Consider the following 21,791-nt stretch of genomic DNA (forward strand, 5'->3'; position numbering starts at 1 on the left):
AAACAATCCTGTTACATGTCACTACATTTATTTTCATATTAGTATGAACCTGTATTTTCAACATGGAAATGAGATGATTCAAATTTATAACAACTATATGATATTAAAGGGACTTTTTGATATTTTTTTCCCTTTTGTTACTTATGTTAGCAAAGCATAAGAGAAGCGACTGGTAATCAAGACTAGCAATCTTTCTTACTCTGATTGCCAAGAGAGGGCGCTATACAATAATAAGGGAACTGAAAAACTGCGCCGGATGCGAGATGGAGGGGTTGTGTTTGTTGCTGTTTGTAACTTTTATGAATTTTGGTTTAGTTCAGAACGAAGGTGAGAAATATATCAGCTTTGGTTGATTAATAATTAATTTATAAACATTCATAGGGGATAATCGTGTAGTTAAGGGCACCTCCCTTTTTTACTTGTTCCGTTCAAAAATTACTTTTGCATTTCATGATTTGCAAACACGGCAAATGACTAGTCCGAGTAACTTGGACCTAGCCTAGTCCGAGTAACTTGGACCCAACTTATCGCCTTTTTAAAAATTTGGACATGGTCTGGCGATAGTAGGGTCCAAGCCCATTCCGAGACCTAGACAACATAGTCACTGACAGTCCCAAAAACCAACATTTTCCAACAAAAAACATCAGATTTCACCTTCAAAATGGCCTCCAAATTACTAGATATGTCACCTGAGGTACAAGTAGACATAGATGATTAAGATGGTTGTACTTAAGTTTACTTACGATCCGGAAAAAAAGTGAAATTTTCCGTTCATTTCGGAGAGCTCCCCTCGCGATCTTGAACACGTTAAATTTGCGATCGTGTTTAAAGTTTGAACGACGCGATTTCTTCTACATGCCCAGCGTACATTCGATGGTCCCCGTATCCCGAGTGCGATTCCGTTACCGAGCGCGCGCGATGCATCGATTATGATAATGAGTAGACTGGATCACGTTTGTAAACACATGTGCATTTCAAACGATAATAGGGAGTCGGGAACTAGCGCAGCTTTTATAGCGGGTACCAGTTCAAGCTGGTTCCCGATTCCCTTTTACAGTTCGAAATGCACATGTACATGTATGTGTTTACAAACGTGACTCATTATCATAATCGATGCATCGCGCGCGCTCGGTAACGGAATCGCACTCGGGATACGGGGACCATCGAATGTACGCTGGGCATGTAGAAGAAATCGCGTCGTTCAAACTTTAAACACGATCGCAAATTTAACGTGTTCAAGATCGCGAGGGGAGCTCTCCGAAATGAACGGAAAATTTCACTTTTTTTCCGGATCGTAAGTAAACTTAAGTACAACCATCTTAATCATCTATGTCTACTTGTACCTCAGGTGACATATCTAGTAATTTGGAGGCCATTTTGAAGGTGAAATCTGATGTTTTTTGTTGGAAAATGTTGGTTTTTGGGACTGTCAGTGACTATGTTGTCTAGGTCTCGGAATGGGCTTGGACCCTACTATCGCCAGACCATGTCCAAATTTTTAAAAAGGCGATAAGTTGGGTCCAAGTTACTCGGACTAGACCTAGCCCCACTAGTGTGGCCGTCGTCGGTATGCTGCGCTGAACCTAGGTTCAGCGCAGCATACCGATGGCCACACTAGTGGGGCTAACTTGGCCCCAACTTATCGCCTTTTTAACATTCGGATGTCCGAATGTTAAAAAGGCGATAAGTTGGGTCCAAGTTACTCGGACTAGCAAATGACCTAGTCCCATAAATGTGACGTATTAACGTCACATTTATGGGACTACAAATGACCCTCAAATTTTCCAAAATAAATTCTGCAGCCCCAATTTTTTTTAATGTTTTTAATCAAAATTGTTCTTGGAAAGATTCCCATATCTGGCCATCAGTAATTTTTCCCTTAAATGACCTATCAGCCATCAGAAATATTATGGCCTAAAATAAGCAAGGACGAATTTTGAAATTTTACTGAGAAAACACTTTAAAATTTTCAGACCAGTCCCATAGGGTTTGTGCACGGTGCACAGGGTGACAAGTGATGGCCAGATACAGGAATTTTTCTTTGTTCTTTTTAAATTTTAGTTACATAGATACATTTTTTAGTTCGCTAAATTATATACCATATTGAATATCACAATTAACCATAGGGCATTAGGGGTGTACTTTTGGTCTTATACCAAGTTAACCTTTTCTTTGATTGCTCACAAAGTAAACAATTTCCAAGGTCACTGATATCCACCCCACAAAATTCCTTTTATTTTAATTTGTGTTTAAGTTTACATTCACCAATATCTAGCATATTGCACTTATATCTGACAGTTGAATAATAAGCTTGGCCTTATTTTCATTCTTCACGGATAGGAGATGCAGACAGACGCAACGTCTTATTCCTCGTTGTGGATGATCTGGCTCCGGTCATCTCAAGCTATGGAGGCAGAGCCCTGACACCTAACATTGATCAGTTGGCTGCACAGTCGGTCAGGTTCACTAACGCATATGCACAGGTATATTTTAGACATGACATTTGATAATTCATGTTTTATAAATTTGACTTTTTTATCCACTTACCCAGCACTTCATAGCACTTCATAGATTTTATTTTACAATCAGATAGACAATGATTACATTTTAGCATACTGTAACGTGCGTCGCCTAGTCGGTCCCTTGCCTCTCTGGCCCAGTCCCGATGGAGTTGAAGCACCTGCGGTTGGAGGCCACAGCACCAAGTGACGAACAGCACTCCCAAATCTGCTCCACCAGGGGAAAGCGCTAACTCAACTTGTGTTTGGGATTTAGGGGATTGGGTGGATTAACCTGTGGTTTTGGGTGGATTAGCCTGTGGTTTTGGGTGGATTAACCTGTGGTTTGGGAGGTTGACCAGTGGCTCAGGGTGGCTGACCAGTGGCTTAAGTGGGGGAGACTTACACCCTAATTAGTGACAATTAGACAATAAAACAGAGACAGGAGACTTATTTGACTTCTTTGGTCCCACCAGGCGAAGAAGTGAGATTTATTCCTTCTCACTCTGCCTTTTATAGGCCAACATGATCCAATTACATTTGCTAACAATAAATGCACATCATTGCTAAAGTATTCAGAGGGTGGTAACCAATCAAACTGCAGTATTGCTCAGTAGCTGACTTAAGCCACGCCCACTAACTGTATGGGCCAATTGGGGTCTACTGCTCTAGTATGAGTGACTTAGCATTAAAGAAAAGTCACTATACAGTTCATGTTAATGTATAAAACGTATAGTTGATGATTCATCACAATACATTTTCCCCACTATGCAAGAACTGTATGTGTAATTAGTTGAAGTAATTTGGATGTGGTTTTGAATGACCAAAAATATACATGTCATTTAAGATTACATGTACTTTGGTCAATTTAATTCCATTGTTGACTCTGACAATTTTTAAAAGGCACCGTGCGCAGTGAAGACGAAAGGCACTGACGAAGGCCGAATAGACACTTACTTAGTTTTATGTTTTGGGTCTTAAAAATAATACCTGAACATTTGGATAAAAAATATAACACAATGTGAGGCCATATTAAAATTAAATTCACCAAAATCTAGCAGATTTTTATTTGTCAGCGTGAGGAGATGTGTGGACAGACAATGTCTTATTCCTCGTTGTGGATGATCTGGCTCCGGTCATCTCAAGCTATGGAGGCAGAGCTCTGACACCTAACATTGATCAGTTGGCTGCACAGTCGGTCAGGTTCACTAACGCATATGCACAGCTATATTTTAGTACTAACTAACAAGGTGAAGCCTTATTATTAATGATCAGCATTGCCTTTTAGTAAAAAAAAAAATGATATAAAAATATTTGCTTTGGAAAATTGTCAATTTTTTTCTTGAAAATTCATGAATACCTAATAGTCAGACAGTTTCAGTCCTTTTGGTTGAGGGCCCGTCACGTGAGTGGCTTTAAACAGCTGATAAAACACCAACTGGTTTTAAACAGTCTGTCCTGCACCACTGCTTTCTGCACTCCATTGTGCAGTACGCACCGCATGCACACCATTCTCCATAAAAAGGAGATTTGTAGCACTACACACGTGAGGAACGTACCATAGATATGGCCAGGGGTGTTTCACAAAGCACGAGGAAAAAAGTGTTGAACAAAATCGTTGGGAAATTGTGATTTTTTTGACTTATTTTGATTTTTCACTGAACGGTATTTTTGAATGGGAATATATGTGCTTGGCCGGGATTAAACAAGTGTGTTTACAACCGGCTAGGGTACTGGTCGTGGATAATGACAAATGTTTGACTTTCATATTAAACGAGAATCTGTTTGACCTTTTGCAGCAACCACTGTGTGCTCCATCTCGAGTGTCCTTTCTGACAAGTCGACGCCCGGATACGACAAAGACCTACTACAACGGAGCCTTATACTGGCGGACGAACGCGGGCAATTTCACCACGTTACCACAATATTTCAAGGATGCCGGTTACTTCACTGCAAGCATCGGTAAAATCTTCCATTATGGTGGGTTTAAAGTTTTTCTAGTTTCATTATTTTGAATCCTTGAACTGCATTGTCAGTTGCTTCAGGTGTGTTTTAGGTAAAGATAGAAGTTACATTTAACAAACATGAAAGGGTCTTAAACTAAAGCCAACTGCCTAGACATTTTTGCTAGTCACCTATAAGCACTTTTTGTAACTACCAAGTTTCAAGGTGCATCAAGCCCGATGTAAAGTAATAGTGACTGGGCTCTACTTTCCTCAATCCTACAAATCCTTCACTACACGGAAAACAAGCCCTGCAGCCTTTCTCCATTCTTCAAAATCCTCCAAAAACCTCCTCATCGATTTTTAGGATCAGGGAGGTTAAGGTCATTACAAATATTTCTGGCCGAGTTTCAAAAAGAAGGAATCAAAATATTTGTGTTATTGTGCCCGGTTGGTATTACTTTCTTTAGATTTTTTGTTTTTGTTTGTTCTTGTTTTTATTGTTCAGGTAATGTCAGTGGAGAGGACAATGATTCTCCCTACAGCTGGTCTGTGCGCCCCTATCATGCACCTACACTACCGTATGGGTTTGAAAAGGTACGCTCTTTCTTCAAATGTCTTGGAATAACGAACTCACAGTACAATTTGTTTTGAAGTCCATGTGCGCCCATTTCGGAAGCATGCCTAGTCCACAGTTAGTCTATCAAGTCCATCACAAGTCCTCACAAGTCCTCACATGTCCATCCCAGACCATTAAGATTTGTCATGTTTGTGTGCCATAATTCACAGGTTTGCCCAGGATCTGATGGACGGCTCCATTTCAACCTGCTGTGTCCAGTCAACGTGTCCACTCAGCCTCTCGGTTCGCTACCGGACATCCAGACCACTGACCACATCCTAGAGATCTTCAAGAGTCTGTCCAAGAGTCGCCAGGAAGCGTCTGCACCCCACCTGCCGTTCTTCTTGGGGATGGGTTTCCATAAGCCTCACATCTCCTTCAGGTAATGGCCCCTCCCTGTCTGTCATTCAAACGTTACGGCCAAATCCTCAAAGGTCCAATATTAACCAGTTGAGGTTGGGTTTATTTTGACAAGAATGGACCGAGGTACGGGTTTAATATTCACGCGACCGCAATGCCAGGCGGGTCAAAGCCATCACCCTGGGGCTTCAGAGTCATATTTCTGGCATCGGTCTGGGGCTGTAGCTCGCTGACCGTTATTTTCCGGCCTCTGTCGTTGCAGGTTTTTCAGTCATCCGATCTGACTTTCGGAAAACTTCTGGTTAACAAATGTTTGAGACGGGTAGACTCTTATGAAAAAAAAAACACAAGTGCATAAAATATTTTTTGATTGATTCCCCAGGTATCCCAAGGAATATTTGGAGTTTTACCCTCTGGAGTCTGTGGATAAAGCCCCCAACGCATTCTACTCCCAGACCCAGCCCCCAGTTGCTTGGAACCCATTCATGGATGTCAGACGGAGGGAGGACACGACTGCACTCCACTTGCCGTTTCCTTACGGTCCTATGCCCGACAAATACCATGTGAGCTATGGGAAATGGAATTCAGTAGTTTTTTTATCAATCGTACTAGTAATTGGTAGCAATTTCATTTCAGTTTTTACAGAGCTTTGTATTTTTTGGAACTTTGTATTTTTTGGAACCATGCCTAGCCCATTGAGCGCCAAATGAGGACTTCACTGCACATTAGAACCTAATTACAGTTGACTCTCATTGGATACAATTACTGTTAATACAAATGTTGGTTATAGCAAACATAAAGCCTTGGTCCCGACTGTGCATTGATGTGCACAATGAATGGGGCCGGCACTTCTCTTTAGTAATACACAATTCTGAAATCAACATTTTTGCTAGGTCCAGCTGAATTTAAATTAACGAGAGTTGATTGTACACAGTTGGTTTCAGTTTAAAATAGCAGTCTTATTTCCCTTCCATGCTGTTTTTTTTTTGCATTTTTTTTACTCTTGTCATTTCACTAAGAGCACTCAAATTAAGGGAAAAAGACTGAGAAAATTAGGGTTGAATTGTATAAAAATGGGCTGTTCATCTGAAGGAATATTATGCATCATCTCAAAGTCAAATTTACAGGTATCTGATCTTTTCCGACCCGAATTTGTAATGACCAACTATTTTTGTAGACTTTCTGCTCTACAATCTATTCCTAAGGTTTGGGGATGACACATATCGTATGAACATTTTATAAGTCATTAATTTGAGTGATTTGTTTTAGTATCTGATCAGGCAAGCGTACTACGCCTCAACCACCTACATGGATTATGAACTGGGACGTGTCTTGGCTGGATTAGAGGCGGCCGGGTTTGCAGATGACACTATCATCAGCTTCATCTCCGACCACGGTGAGTTTACTGTTGTATTTTGGCGAGTAATTGTTCATAAGATTTAATAAGGACAAAGATCCTTTGGCTTGATTGCCTTTAGCACCATAGTAATAGTACTCTCTCCCACGGGCATTGCTCAAATAGTGTCACCTGACCTGCTGTTGTGTCCAAACTGTCTGCTTTGAACAGCTCCCCCAATAGTCAGATTGTCAAGCAGCCCCCCCCCCTTTTTTTGTTTTGCTGCGGTCTGGCAACAGTCCGCTGTACTGTGTCTGTACTGTAAATAGAAGACTGAAATTGTAGCTAAACATAAGCAAGGGGGAAGGTATGCTGTGACGAATTTGTTCAGGTTTTTGTTCTGTATGTCTACAGGATGGCAACTTGGTGAGCATCAGGAATGGTCCAAGTTTAGCAACTATGCCACAGCCACGAGAATTCCATTCATGATCCACGTACCAGGCATAACAGACACTGTGAAAGAAGGCTCCAAGAAGCCCAAGTTTCCTCTAAGGGATCCGTTCTTGGAGTACAAGTCGACATCGAGGGTTAGAGGGAAGAGCAAGGCCACAAGCTCGCAGGGAGTGTTGGTCAGCGATGCTCTGGTGGAGCTAACAGATCTATTCCCGACCCTTACCGACTTGGTACAATTACCTGTGCCACCCCTTTGTCCTGTCAACTCATCCCAAGTCGACACTTGCGTGGAGGGTGTTAGTCTTGCTCCAATCATTGTAGATACAGCTTTGAATCACTCAAGCAGGAGTAGTCAGTCCTGGAAGAAGGCAGCTTTCACCCAATACCCCCGGCCCTCCGACACCCCCCGACCCGACAGCGACCAACCATCCCTGGCCAACATTACCATCATGGGATACTCCATGATCACAGCCGATGGCTACCACTACACGGAATGGGTCGGCTTCAATAACGTCACCTGTGAGATGAATTGGAGCGACGTCCACGCGAGAGAGCTGTATATTCTCCACTCAGATCCTTTGGAAGATACCAACGTTGCCAATGTAAAGATCAATGAACGGCTTGTGCAAAGACTATCTAGTGAGCTTCACAAAGGGTGGAGATATGCTCTACCCAAACAAGTCTAACAACTTGCCATAAGGCAAAAAAAAAAGTCTCCGGTTTTCTGGTATGCGCGCGCGTCGCCGTAGCCATGCGCGTTGGCAAAATGAAAACATTTTTTTTTCAATGAAAGATGATGTCTCAAAACCGCCAAACTCACTGGTTTGACTGGAATCCTGCTGCTGCACAATTTTAATGTGTTTTTAGATGGGATTATGATCGAGAATAAGCTTGATGTGGCCATAATATTTGCACTAAGTTTAGTCGGGCACCATTTGCAGTCATCAGCCGACATTTGAAGCAAAAAAGTCAGGTAAAAAAAAGAAGCTGCGTCGCCGCACCACTTTTTGGGCAAGCTCCATACCAGAAACCGGAGACTTTTTTTTTTGGCCTAATACAATTTATGACTGTGTGCAAACATGACAACTCATTTTAAAAAAAATTGCAATGTTCTTAATTATAATATTATGAATAAATTTATATTATGTCAGTCATGGATATGATTCTTAGACTGGTAAATTGTGTCACATGTAAATATGTTTTTATATTAAAAACACTAAATTGAAAGGCTAACTTTTTAATGGGTCAAGAAAAACTAAATGCAATAGCTAACTTTTTTTTATGGGTCAAGACTTGTTCACGGTTCCAATTATATGGAGAATGACAGTATTGAAATATACTTAAAAATCTAGCATATTTTGTTTGTTTCAGGAAAACAACTGTTCTTTAATTGTAATAACAAGTGGCTGATACTAGTAATATATGTATGGGTGTTGGTAAACTCACAATTACTAATAAAATCATAAGCGCACAAATCCTCCAGGACTGGTGCTCAAGGCGCTACATCATTATTACCCCTGCTTATTGGGCCCATGAAACATTCCAAATACCATCTCAGCTCCCTGGGGAGTATACAACTCGATGCTGCCTGTTAGGCGCAAGGAAGCTTATTCAATCACAATAACCATCTCTGCCCTCACAGGTACCCATTTACTCCTGGGTGGAGAGAAGCAATGAGTGACAATGTAGATCAATACTTGCAATAAAAACATCTTTATATTTAATGTGCAATTGTCATTCAGACTTGCAATACCTGTCGGCGGCCAACCATGCAAACCCATCGGCGGCAAACCCAATGTTGTCAAAACGAATTGGTGCTATTATGGAGGTATTGTGAACTAGTAAATCTATCTTTTTATGAAATAATACGTAGATCGGTATTTAATAAAAACATCTTTGTATATTTCAATTAATTAATGTTCACTTGTCATTCATATGCGGTCCCATTCTGTGGTGCTGTAAAGCAGGAGTAAACAAAAACACAGCATTTCTGTGGTGGTTACCTTTGCTTTAGGGAATGAGATAGCTACCTTGTGGAAAGAACTCTTTCATTAGGATGATGAACGTGATATTACTGTGAACTTGATGGCACTTTATTGCTATCTCTACAATGTGAGTGTTCCACAAGCATTGACAGATGGCGCTCAGTGTATTCAGAGGTATGGCGCACATTTTGGACAGCAGTTGACCGCACACTGTACCATTCACCCACTTGACTAAGTTAAGCAAACTTGCAATCAGAGTGCCCACGCTTGAATTTCATGAACAGCGGAAACACCGCCCTCTACCGTCCTTGCACATGGGCAATACCAGACACCGTCCAACATTTCTGTTACAGAATAATAACCCATAATGTTAAGAATATTTGATGAATCACCTAAAATGAAATTTATTTTCATATTAGTATTTTCATATTAGTACATTTATTTTCATATTAGTATGAACCTGTATTTTCAACATGGAAATGAGATGATTCCAATTTATAACAACTATATGGAAATAAAGGAACTTTTTGGGTTTCCCCCCTCTTTTGTTACTTAGCGAAAGTTAAAGAGAAGCGTCTGGCAATCAAGACTAGTAATCTTTCTTACTCTGATTGCCAAGAGAGGGCGCTATACAATAACAGAGGAAATGAAAAACCGGGGCCGGATGCAGGATGGAGGGGTTGTGGTTTTTGCTGTTCGCAACTTTTATGAATTTTGGGTTAGTTCAAAACAAAGGTGAGAAGGTCAAGTCAAAATTTATTTACTAACATTTATAAAGGAATAATCGTGTAGTTTAGGGAGAAGAAATTTTGCAACCTGATGCCACTTATGTCTTTGAAAAATGAATAAGAAGAATGAAGAATGTGAAGAATTTCATTTAACATAATTATGTCATGCAATGTTTGTTAAGATTGGGCAAAATTCATAAATTGTGCACGTGATATTCCCACCCAATCTTAAGAATGAGCGCTCATTCTTAAGAACGCGTGCTCGTTCTTAAGAATGGGCGCTCATTCTTAAGAATGCGCGCACATTCTTAAGATTGCGTGATTTTCAAGAATGGGCACAACAGAGCTATGAAAATAAAGGAAGGATTAATAAAAACTGGGACTGAGTGAGAAACATTTCCAATTTTGTTAGAAAATGTTCTGACTCTCCATGGACTTTGTACACAACCACTGAAGTGCCAAAGTGGCGTCAGGTTGCAACATTTTTCGGAAAGATATCTGGCCATCACTTGTCACCCTGTGCACAAGTATGGGACTGGTCTGGGACAGATTTCCATATACGAAGTTCACTCAACACCCTGTGTACAAACCCTATGAGATTGGACTGAAAAATTCTCAGTGTTTTCTAAGAAAATGCTTGTATTTTCTCACTGCTCAAATTGACTTTGATGACATGAAATTGCTATCTGGGGGCTTGTTAGTCAATACAGAGGAAAATTAGTGAACTTCGTATATGGAAATCTTTCCCTGGTCTGAAAAGTGTTTTCTCAGTAAACATTCAAAATTTGTCCCTGCTAATTTTAACTTTTTAGGACATATCACTTTCTGATGGCTGATAGGTCATTGATGGCCAGATATGGGAATCTTTCCCATTTTTCCTTCAAATTTTCCAAAATAAATTTTGAAGCCCCAAATTTGTTTGTTTATGATCAAAATTGTTCATTTTAGTTAGGTACCTAAGAGAGTATTCATTTTTTTTCCTTTGTAATCAGTGGCTTTAGAGGTATTTTTTTAAGGGAAATCTAGTCCAAGAACCTTTCAGTTGATGATAGTCTGGTTGTAGCCAAAAATCCTGACATTGAATACTAGGTCAGGGAACCAGAATATTCCGAAACAATAGCTGTTGAAAATTGCATTACGGCTGCCGTAACGATAGCCACTGCATTTTTATTTAGATAAGCCTACCTCTAGGTTTTTGGTAATTTGGTAAAATGCGACTTTCATATAGGCCTACCTGTTAAAACACTGCGACTAGAGACGTGTGAGTCACAGCAATTCAGACGCAGTCATCATTTTACCCCATAATTTTCTTCATCATTAAAAACCCTGCCCTTTTTCTACAAAATTAAGCCTGCTGGTATTCTATGCATTATTTTAGGAGCCCATTCCATGTAAGTAATTATATATATTTCAGTTCGCTAAAATACCTATTGAATGTCACGATTAACCATAGGGGATCAGACTAGAGGTGTACTATTGGTCTTTTAACCAATAATGACTTTTTTTTCACCAAGTGAACCTTTTCTTTAATTGCTCACAAAACTAAACAATTTTCAAGGTCACTGATATCCACGCTGCAAAATTCAATTGAAAATTAAATTCACCCAAATCTAGCAGATTTTTATTTGTCAGAGAGAGGAGGTGTGGACAGACGCAATGTCTTATTCCTCGTTGTGGATGATCTGGCTCCGGTCATCTCAAGCTATGGAGGCAGAGCCCTGACACCTAACATTGATCAGTTGGCTGCACAGTCGGTCAGATTCACCAACGCATATGCACAGGTATATTTGAGGCATGACATTTGATAATTCATGTTTTATAACACAAGCCTCGAATTTACCTTTTCTACCCGCTTACCCAGCACTTACCCACTCCAACATTTAACTTACCCATTTTCAAATCTGACTTACCAGATTTTATTTTACCATCAGATAGACAATGATTACATTTTAGCATACATTTTCTCCACTATGCAAGAACTGTACGTGTAATTAGTTGAAGTAATTTGGATTTGGTTTTGAATGACCAAAAATATACAGTGTCATTCAAGATTACATGTACTTTGGTCAATTTAATTCCATTGTTGACTCTGACAATTTTTAAAAGGCACCGTGCGCAGTGAAGACGAAAGGCACTGACAATCCGAATGGACACTTAGTTTTATGTTTTGGGTCTTAAAAATAATACCTGAACATTTGGATATAAAATATAACACAGTTAAACTGACACATTAATCCTTTCATTTATTTACTGATTCTTTCACTTTTTACTCACTCACAATACAAGGCAAAGCCATATTATTAATATTCATTATTAATAATCAGCATAACCTTTTACTCAAAAAATGATATGAAAAAATTTGCTTTTGGAAACTTGTCAAACTTTTTATTGAAAATTCATAAATACCTAAGGCCAAAAAAAAAATAAGTCGGTCTCTGGTCAGCGCGCGCGTCGATTTTAATCATGCGCGTCAATCTTTTTTTTTCCCAAAATGTTCCGCGGTAGCTCCAACAGCGCCCTCTATTGCCGCACCTCAATTTTTTTTTACCAAAGAGCACCAAGGAATGGGCAATTGCACCAAGGCAAATGATCGAGGGCACCAAGGCAAATTATGGAGGACACCAATGTACATGAGGACACCCCAAAAAAAGCAAAATAGTACCCCACCTTGTCTGTACAATCCAAGCTTGAAAAAAAAAAAAAATCCGCGTCGCTGCATCAATTCCGGAACTTTGGTCTGACCAGAGACCAAGTATTTTTTTTTTTTGCCCTAATAGACAGTTTACCCAGTCATTTTGTTGAAGGGCCCGTCACGACGGTTTAAACAGCTGATAAAACACCAACTGGTTCCAAATATTGTCTCCTGCACTGCGTTCTGTGCCCCATCGTGCAGTTCGCACCGCACACAAGAGAGGCAGGTACCATAGATATAGCCAGAGGGGTGTTCAAGTAAAAGTTTTGTTGATCGATTTTTCAATTTCGTTGGCAAATGTAACCACAGTAGTACACTCTTTTAAACCAGTGTTGAGTTCATTCCAGTATATGACACCATGTTGAAATGGACCGTTTCTAAATAAAGGAAGTTCTATTTTGTCTCACAAAAAGATCACCTTTCGTGATGATCTACGAGTCCCGTATGAATGAACAGAAGAAGTAAATGAGAATAGATGATTAGAAATTGGAGGGAGCATGTTGTGAGTATATTTAAACATAAGTATACCCAGTCGGTGGTGGTAGGGATTATTCAGTTTCAGAATATTAAATTTGGCAAATAAAGGAGTAGTATGATCAAGGTAACCTGCATTATTTACAATACGAACAGCTTTCTTCTGCAACGTGAAAAATTTGTTGAAACCATGTACACTTGAAGATCTCCCAAAAGAAAGTGGGCCATAATTCAAGTATGAAAGAGTAAAGGACTTATATCACGTTAAAAGAATGTTTTTAGATACAACATTTTTCAAACAGTTCATAACCATGAATAAAAGTGAACTTCTGACCCTAATCATGCCCAAATTAACAAAGTCTCTGTAATTAAAACACATCACATTTTAGATATAAAACAAAAAAACTCAAAACAGAAAATGTTTGACTTTCATACGAGAATTTATTTGACCTTTTGCAGCAACCACTGTGTGCTCCATCTCGAGTGTCCTTTCTGACAAGTCGACGCCCAGATACGACAAAGACCTACAACAACAAAGGCTCATATTGGCGGACAAACGCTGGCAATTTCACCACACTACCACAATATTTCAGGGACGCTGGTTACTTCACTGCAAGCATCGGTAAAATCTTCCATAATGGTGGGTTTAAAGTTTTGCTAGTGTCATTATTTTGAATTCTTGAACCGTGTTGTCAGTTGCTTAAGCCATGTTTTCAGGTAAAGATATAGGAGTTTCATTCAACAAAAATGTAAGGGTCTTAAACTTAACCCAACTGCCTAGACATTTTTGCTAGTTACCTAGATGCACTTTTTTTTACCTACCAAGTTTCAAGGTACATCAAGCCCGATGTAAAGTAATACTGGCTGGGCTCTACCTTCCTCAATCCTGAAAAATCCTCCACTATGCAGAAAACAGTGGCACATTTTGCAATTTACTCTCATGGGAATCAAGCCCTGTAGACCTATGGTCAGTGGGCTCTGCCTTTCTCAATTCTTCAAAATCCTCCAAAAAAACTCTTCAGTGATTTTGAGGATCAGGGAGGTTAAGGTTGTTGCAAATATTTCTGGCCGAGTTTCAAAAGAAAGGAATCAAAACATTTTTGTTATTGTGCCCGGTTGGTACTATTTTCTGTTGATTGATTGTTATTGTGTTTGTCTGTTCTTTTTTTATTATTCAGCTCCAGTCTGTGGAAAAGACAATGATTTCCCCTACAGCTGGTCTGTACGCCCCTATCATGCACCTACAGAACCGTATGGGTATGAAAAGGTAAGCTATTTCTTCAAATGTCTTGGAATAAAGAACTCACAGTACAACTTGTTTTGAAGTCCATGTGCGCCCATTTCGGAACTTGACCCTTGGCACAAGCATGCCTAGTCCACTGTTAGTCTATCTCTGTTGTAGTCGAGTCCATCACAAGTCCTCACATGTCCATCCAAGACGATTAAGATTTGTGTGCCATAATTCACAGGTTTGCCCAGGATCCGATGGGCGGCTTCATTTCAACCTGCTGTGTCCAGTCAACGTGTCCACTCAGCCTCTCGGTTCGCTACCGGACATCCAGACCACTGACCACATCCTAGAGATCTTCAAGAGTCTGTCCGAGAGTCGCCAGGAAGCGTCTGCACCCCACCTGCCGTTCTTCTTGGGGATGGGTTTCCATAAGCCTCACATCTCCTTCAGGTAATGGCCCCTCCCTGTCTGTCATTCAAACGTTACGGCCAAATCCTCAAAGGTCCAATATTAACCAGTTGAGGTTGGGTTTATTTTGACAAGAATGGACCGAGGTACGGGTTTAATATTCACGCGACCGCAATGCCAGGCGGGTCAAAGCCATCACCCTGGGGCTTCAGAGTCATATTTCTGGCATCGGTCTGGGGCTGCGGCTCGCTGACAGATATTTTCCGGTCTCTGTCGTGGCGGGTTTTTCAGTCATCCGATCTGACTTTCGTAAAACTTCTGCGTGTATACACGGCCTCCGGCGTGAACTGATTAACGGATGTTTGAGACAGGTGGACTCTTGTGAAAAAAACACAAGTGCATGATATTTTTTTTTATTGATTCCTCAGGTACCCCAAGGAATATTTGGAGTTGTACCCTCTGGAGTCTGTGGATAAAGCCCCCAACGCATTCTACTCCCAGACCCAACCCCCAGTTGCTTGGAACCCATTCATGGATGTCAGACGGAGGGAGGACACGACTGCACTCCACTTGCCGTTTCCTTACGGTCCCATGCCCGACAAATACCATGTGAGTTATGTGAAATGTTTAATCAGTAGGTTTTTTTTAATCAATGTTGTTACTAATTTGTGAAATGCAGTATGTGAAGTGCCATTTCATATCAACTTCATAGAGCTTTGTACGGTGGACCGCGATCTAGCCCATTGAGCGTCTCTCTCCAGAAAACGAGGACTTGCAAATTAGAACCTAAATACAGTCGACTCTCCAGTCCTGAATCCTCCAATTTTAATAACGATTTTGCACACCCCATAGGGAGTTAGGGTTGATACAAACTCCGTTAATACAAATTCTGGTTCAGCAAACGTAAAGCCTTAGTCCCAACTGTGCATATTATGTGTACAGTGAAAGGGACCGACGTTCCACGTAGTACAAAATTCTGATATAACAAACATCTTGGTTAGGTCTGGCTGAGTTTGTAGTAACAAGAGTTGACTGGTTATTGGAATTTTCTTATTCTTGAAAAAAAAATTGTCATTTCATTTCACTAAGAGCACTCAAATTAAGGGAAAAAGACTGGGAAAATTAGGGTTGTATTGTAAAAAAAATGGGCTGTTCATCTGAAGGAATATTATGCATCATCTCAAAGTCAAATTTACAGGCGTCTGATCTTTTTGAACATAATTTGTAATGACCAACTATTTTTGCAGACGTTCAGCTGTACAATCTGTTGAGTTCAAAACCCTAGGTTTGGGGATGACACATAACACACGCGAATTTCATGGATATAAGTCATTAAATTGAGTGATTTGTTTACAGTATCTGATCAGGCAAGCATACTACGCCTCAACCACCTACATGGATTATGAACTGGGACGTGTCTTGGCTGGATTAGAGGCGGCCGGGTTTGCAGATGACACTATCATCAGCTTCATCTCCGACCACGGTGAGTTTACTGTTGTATTTTGGTGCGTAATTATTCTTAAGATTTAAGTTGTCTGTAAAGTGGCGTATCCTGTGGGGGTAGCGACAGGGGGGAAACTTGCCTCTCGGTGACATTGGCAATATTTTTTTCTTTAGTAAGGTAACGAAATTTGCAACAGGCAACATTTCACAGCCAGCATTACTAGTAATAATACGCCGTCCCACAGGCATTGCTCAAATAGTGTCACCTGACCCGCTGTTGCGTCCAAACTGTCTGCTTTGAACAGCTCCCCCAATAGTCAGATTGTCAAGCAGGCCCCCCCCCCCTTTTTTTTAGTTTGCTGCTGTCTGGTTTCTTTTTCAGAAAAGTAACCCACTTGTCCCCCTCCCCCATGGACCCAAAACATGTATATGGGCAATTCCACGGTTACTCACGTAACATTTTTGATGTACTTTTGAGTTTCCTTGGGCTGTAATTACCTTACTGAAAAGGTTTAATAACTGTTATCCCCATGGTAGATAGAGTAGACCTAGACCTACCTACCTAAGCACCAAAGATGACATCCAGAAAAATGGGTTATGTATGATAAACAAGACGCACAAAATCGGTTACTCACGTTACGAAAATGTAACGTGAGTAACCAATTTTGTGCGTCTTGTTTATCATACATAACACATTTTTCTGGATGTCATCTTTGGTGCTTAGGTAGGTCTAGGTCTACTCTATCTACCATGGGGATAACAGTTATTAAACCTTTTCAGTAAGGATATTACAGCCCAAGGAAACTCAAAAGTACATCAAAAATGTAACGTAACCGTGGAATTGCCCATATGCTACTGTGTCTGTACTGTAAATAGAAGACTGAAATTGTAGCTAAATGTTAGCAAGGGGGAGGTATACTATGACAAATTTGTTCAGGTTTTTGTTCTGTATGTGTACAGGATGGCAACTTGGTGAGCATCAGGAATGGTCCAAGTTTAGCAACTATGCCACAGCCACGAGAATTCCATTCATGATCCACGTACCAGGCATAACAGACACTGTGAAAGAAGGCTCCAAGAAGCCCAAGTTTCCTCTAAGGGATCCGTTCTTGGAGTACAAGTCGACATCGAGGGTTAAAGGGAAGAGTAATGCAACAGGCTCGCAGGGAGTGTTGGTCAGCGATGCTCTGGTGGAGCTAACAGATCTATTCCCGACCCTTACCGACTTGGTACAATTACCTGTGCCACCCCTTTGTCCTGTCAACTCATCCCAAGTCGACACTTGCGTGGAGGGTGTTAGCCTTGTTCCAGTTATTATCGATACAGCTTTGAATCACTCAAGCAGGAGTAGCAAGTCCTGGAAGAAGGCAGCCTTCACCCAATACCCTCGGCCCTCCGACACCCCCCGACCTGACAGCGACCAACCATCCCTGGCCAACATTACCATCATGGGATACTCCATGATCACAGCCGATGGCTACCACTACACGGAATGGGTCGGCTTCAATAACGTCACCTGTGAGATGAATTGGAGCGACGTCCACGCGAGAGAGCTGTATATTCTCCACTCAGATCCTTTGGAAGATACCAACGTTGCCGATGTAAAGAAAAATGAACGGCTTGTGCAAAGACTATCTAGTGAGCTCCACAAAGGGTGGAGATATGCTCTACCCAAACAAGTCTAACAACTTGCAATAATACAATTTATGACTGTGTGCAAACATGACAATACATTTTTTAACAAAATTGCAATGTTCTTAAAAATAATAATATGGACTTATTTTATGTCAGTACTCTAATATATATCGTCATGGAAATGTCGACATGGAATTTTCGACCGGTATATTGTGTCACATTTATATATCCTGTTTTTATATCAAGAAAACTAAATTGAAATTGCTAACGTTTTAATGGGTCAAGAAAAACTAATTTGAAATAGCTAACTTTTTAATGGGTCGAGACTTGTTCAATTATATGGAGAATGACACCATTGCAATATCCTTACAAATCTAGCATATTTTGTTTGTTTCAGGAAAACAACTGTTCTTTTACTGTTATAGCAGTTGGCTGATACTAGTGCTACATGTATGTGTGCTGGTTTTATCTCACAGTATTCTGATCATATCATCTTGTTTTTAAATAGTATGTAGATTGGTACTTTGAAAAGTATATTTAATGTTCACTTGTAATTCCCACTTGCAATGCCTGACGGTGGCCAACCTAGTGCTGTCAAAACTAATTGGTGCTATTATGGAGGTTATTGAAAACTGATAAAAAAAATCATCTTTTATGAAATAGTATGTAGATCGATATTTGGAATAAAAACGTCTTTGTTTACTTCAACTAATGTTCACTTGTCATTCATATGCGGTCCCATTCTGTGGTGCTGTAAAGCAGGAGTAAACCAAAACACAGCATTTCTGTGGTGGTTACCTTTAGGGCATGATATAGCTACCTTGTGAAAAGAACTCTTTCATTAGAATGATGAACGTGATATTACCGTGAACTTAATGGCACTTTATTGCTATCTCTACAATGTGAGTGTTCCACAAGCATTGACAAATGGCGCACAGTGTATGCAGAGGTTTGGCGTACATTTTGGATACCAGAATGTACCATTCATCCACTTGACGTACGTTCATATGTCTGCCATCAGAGTGCCCACGCTTGAATCTCATGGACAGCGGAAACACCGCCCTCTACCGTCCTCGCACACGGGCAATACTAGACACCATCCAACATTTCTGAACACCGTTTTGGCTCGTTTACTGCTCCGTTTTCAGTTTCAGGCTCCAGATCTCGTTGACACGGACGTTGAAGCATCAATCCCATCATGCATTAGCCGAGGCAGTCTCGGCATTACTCGGTTGTCATCTGGGCATGTAGCTGGCCACTTCATCAGGCTTGAGTGTCTGGTCTACCCCAGGCAAAGGGGTGTCGTCAGACAGGGACTGAGTGTAGCCGTTTTGGAAGAGGAAACCTCTCTTGCACGCCTCAAACGTCATGAACATCAGGCCAGCATAAGGAATAATCTGTGGACAACCAAATTGATTTAATAATTTTCCTATAATATTTATTCAAAAAGTTTCCTACGCATCATTAAACTAGAAAAATGTGAACTTTTTTTCCTTCTTTTTGGTTGGTCATCAAAGTTCCTCATTAGGAATGCAGTTCAAATTAATTGGTGCACGACAATTGAAGTCAAGTCCACAACTGGTCAAATCACAAATCAATCACAAGTCAAGCCAAACTTCAAACCAAATCACAAGCCAATCACGAGGCAAATCACAAGCCAAATCACAAGGCAATCACAAGAAGAATCACAAGCCAGTCGCAAGTAAGGTCACAAGGTCCAGGCGATAACGACAAAGGAATCCTTTTTGTCAGAGTTCATTTGAATAGATTACTTGAGACTGGACTTGTGTTTGACTTGTGAGGCCTGCAATTCTCGCGCGCAATTCACAATAGTTTCTGTATTTTTTCTGATCAGCAACTACAGAATTACCTTGCAAAGATTTGCTGCGTTTCCTCTCCAGTGCCCCTTCATTCCGTACATGTCAGTCGTCTTCCTGAAGGCCATTATCATCCCCCGGAACGGATGGATGTCCACGCCCCCTCCATTCTTCATCACAAAGCTTTGGGCCTGAACAAACCAACAAACCAATAGCAAAATTCAAGTTAATAGAATTCAATCTTAAAATCCTTCAACTCCCATCTGATTAATTTATGATAATCTTTCTCACATCATGTTCTCATCTGTTTTCATGCGTCTCCTCCCTGTACCTAAGTAACTTTGGATGAATTCTTTGACGGTAAAATAATTAATACATGTTCATGTATGCTTCTTCAACTGAATGAATAAAGTTAGTGAAGTAATGCCCTCAGTTTTAATACTACATTAAGAGGGACTTTATTTTGTTTTTGTGCAGTTACGGCTGAATTCAAGTTTCAGCAGAATGCTCCAAGAAAGTAAACCAAAAGTTTTTCCACCACACTTTGCTGGAATCTTCCCATTTTTTTTTCTTCAGATGCTCCCCTGTTTTCAATGCTTCCTAGGAAGTTTCTTGGCAGGATCCCAGATTTGTCTTTGTAGTTCCTCAGTTTCCTGACCCCACAAAGTAAACCTGCATCCAAGATTACTTGACACTTTTGTACCTGGAGCTTTTTCCTGACAGTATCGAAAGGAAAGGACAAGGTCTGTGCAAAGGCTGCCGCCACACATCCATTGAAAAAGTTCTGTGCAGGGGTGAGCATGTAACGTGGACAATCCCATATGGAGTCTAGTAACTCGTAGATCAGGAAGGTACAGGCACTGAAGGGCAGGGAACCTGACCGAAGAAGGTAAACAAAACTTGTACATTTAAAAATTAAAATAAAAAAAATCTGTTTAAATAACGTGGTTGAGTGCGTCAATAATACTATCAAATTTATGACAAAATACAATTACGTGTTATTTTTTAATTAAAGGCAATGCTTTATGGGCATGTAATCTAGAAATTTTAACACAAGCTTTTTGCAATCTAAAAGTTTGACATCTTATTGCTTCACTTTAGACTCAAGGTAAGGAACTTTTTGTTGTCTATCAAAGCTGTAAAATTCTATAAACAGAAAAAAACTGGTGTACATCAAAATTATGCACACTGTAGTGAAACTTGGACAATGTTGAATGGGACTCATGTGATTTCAATCACTGGAAAAAAATGTTGATCCATTTTGGGACACGCCCCTTTTCCCATCCTCTAGACCCCTCCCCCTCCCTAGTTACAGTGGAAGATGATAATATCATCCCACCTAGTAATGACACATAGAGCCCTTTATAGAAGGCCAGCAGCCCTTCCTCCTTCAAGATTAACTTGAAGGCGTGGACAATTCCTCGGTAACGCCGTTTCCTCTTATCCGTCGACTGCACAATCAGTCGCGTCTTCACCATGTCCGTTGGGTAGGTCACTACCGTGGCAACCATTCCTCCCAGACTTCCGGCCAGCAAGGCCTTCGGGGGACTCATCCGACCATTCTCATCTGCAAGCTTCGACTTGAACTTGTAAAACGCCGAAAACTGTATGGTGCTGAAGGGGGACAGTCGCAGACAACCAATCAGGTTCCCTTTCCAGAATGCCCTCAGGCCCTGAGACTGGTACAAGTTAACAAATGCCTTGAGGAATCCTTGTTTTGTTTCCCTGGTCCCAACTTGAGACAGGATTTTGACCACATCCAAAGGGGCAGTGAGAGTTCTGCTGGTCACGCCTGCTGTAGTGGTGCAGGTGAAAGTCTGCAAATAAGTCAACCGGTGGTCTCTTGTGACCCCTCCCATTATTGACAAGCTAGCAGACAGGCAGAAAGTCCAAGTTGACAGCTCAGGCAAAAAGGGGCTGGCCAAATCTTTTGCACGTGCTAGTCCTACCGTGTTGAAAAGTTCATGTTGTCTGCAACTGGTTTGTAAAATTGTAATCACGACCACACTACCCTGCGCATTGATAAGCAGATATTGTTTATCCCCGAAACATTGATTTTGAAGGAGGAAAAACAACAAAACCCAGCAAAAATATACAGACTAATTTGTTTTAGCTGTATTTAGAAATTTGGCTATTTATTATCCGAATAATGCAATATTATGAACTATT

The 21,791-nt window shown here is 40.6% G+C and overlaps 3 protein-coding genes across 13 annotated transcripts; 2 read left to right on the forward strand and 1 right to left on the reverse strand.

Annotated features, from left to right (window-relative positions):
• Window positions 1-229: 229 nt before the first annotated feature.
• On the forward strand, window positions 230-8,003 carry LOC119727641 (iduronate 2-sulfatase-like). The gene is made up of 8 exons (XM_038199625.1): window positions 230-327; window positions 2,335-2,483; window positions 4,298-4,478; window positions 4,950-5,038; window positions 5,231-5,442; window positions 5,803-5,983; window positions 6,690-6,816; window positions 7,171-8,003. The coding sequence occupies exons 1-8, from the start codon at window positions 264-266 to the stop codon at window positions 7,893-7,895; spliced, it is 1,728 nt and encodes a 575-aa protein (XP_038055553.1). The 5' UTR covers window positions 230-263; the 3' UTR covers window positions 7,896-8,003.
• A 1,786-nt stretch (window positions 8,004-9,789) lies between these two features.
• Window positions 9,790-18,513, forward strand: LOC119727639 (iduronate 2-sulfatase-like). Of its 11 annotated transcripts, XM_038199621.1 has the most exons (9): window positions 9,804-9,929; window positions 11,301-11,313; window positions 13,028-13,116; window positions 13,548-13,728; window positions 14,267-14,355; window positions 14,558-14,769; window positions 15,156-15,336; window positions 16,084-16,210; window positions 17,131-18,513. In XM_038199621.1, the coding sequence occupies exons 3-9, from the start codon at window positions 13,090-13,092 to the stop codon at window positions 17,853-17,855; spliced, it is 1,542 nt and encodes a 513-aa protein (XP_038055549.1). In that variant the 5' UTR covers window positions 9,804-9,929; window positions 11,301-11,313; window positions 13,028-13,089; the 3' UTR covers window positions 17,856-18,513. The 11 variants fall into 11 exon arrangements, with proteins under 11 accessions (XP_038055544.1, XP_038055541.1, XP_038055542.1 ...); XM_038199616.1 differs by lacking the exon at window positions 13,028-13,116 and having other exon boundaries at window positions 9,790-9,929; window positions 11,273-11,313; XM_038199613.1 differs by lacking the exons at window positions 11,301-11,313; window positions 13,028-13,116 and adding an exon at window positions 11,537-11,703 and having other exon boundaries at window positions 9,791-9,929.
• On the reverse strand, window positions 18,057-21,547 carry LOC119727642 (solute carrier family 25 member 43-like). Its single transcript, XM_038199626.1, has 4 exons — window positions 20,962-21,547; window positions 20,326-20,498; window positions 19,676-19,813; window positions 18,057-19,202 (listed from the first exon to the last, which is right to left on the reverse strand). Exons 1-4 carry the CDS (start codon window positions 21,479-21,481, stop codon window positions 19,041-19,043), a joined length of 993 nt encoding a protein of 330 aa, XP_038055554.1. The 5' UTR covers window positions 21,482-21,547; the 3' UTR covers window positions 18,057-19,040.
• Window positions 21,548-21,791: the final 244 nt, after the last annotated feature.

This window comes from Patiria miniata, unplaced genomic scaffold (assembly GCF_015706575.1).
Source record: "Patiria miniata isolate m_02_andy unplaced genomic scaffold, ASM1570657v1 HiC_scaffold_20, whole genome shotgun sequence".
NCBI lineage: Eukaryota > Metazoa > Echinodermata > Asteroidea > Valvatida > Asterinidae > Patiria > Patiria miniata.

Coding starts and splice junctions, on each gene's coding strand:
- LOC119727641 (XM_038199625.1), top strand. CDS start 264: ATGGAGGGGTTGTGTTTGTTGCTGTTTGTAACTTTTATGAATTTTGGT. Junction 4,479..4,949: donor CGGTAAAATCTTCCATTATG/GTGGGTTTAAAG, acceptor TTTATTGTTCAG/GTAATGTCAGTGGAGAGGAC. Junction 5,443..5,802: donor AAGCCTCACATCTCCTTCAG/GTAATGGCCCCT, acceptor TTGATTCCCCAG/GTATCCCAAGGAATATTTGG.
- LOC119727639 (XM_038199613.1), top strand. CDS start 9,866: ATGGAGGGGTTGTGGTTTTTGCTGTTCGCAACTTTTATGAATTTTGGG. Junction 14,770..15,155: donor AAGCCTCACATCTCCTTCAG/GTAATGGCCCCT, acceptor TTGATTCCTCAG/GTACCCCAAGGAATATTTGG. Junction 15,337..16,083: donor CCATGCCCGACAAATACCAT/GTGAGTTATGTG, acceptor ATTTGTTTACAG/TATCTGATCAGGCAAGCATA.
- LOC119727642 (XM_038199626.1), bottom strand. CDS start 21,481: ATGGGAGGGGTCACAAGAGACCACCGGTTGACTTATTTGCAGACTTTC. Junction 20,499..20,961: donor GCTCTATGTGTCATTACTAG/GTGGGATGATAT, acceptor TTCTTCGGTCAG/GTTCCCTGCCCTTCAGTGCC. Junction 19,814..20,325: donor CTGTCAGGAAAAAGCTCCAG/GTACAAAAGTGT, acceptor TGGTTTGTTCAG/GCCCAAAGCTTTGTGATGAA.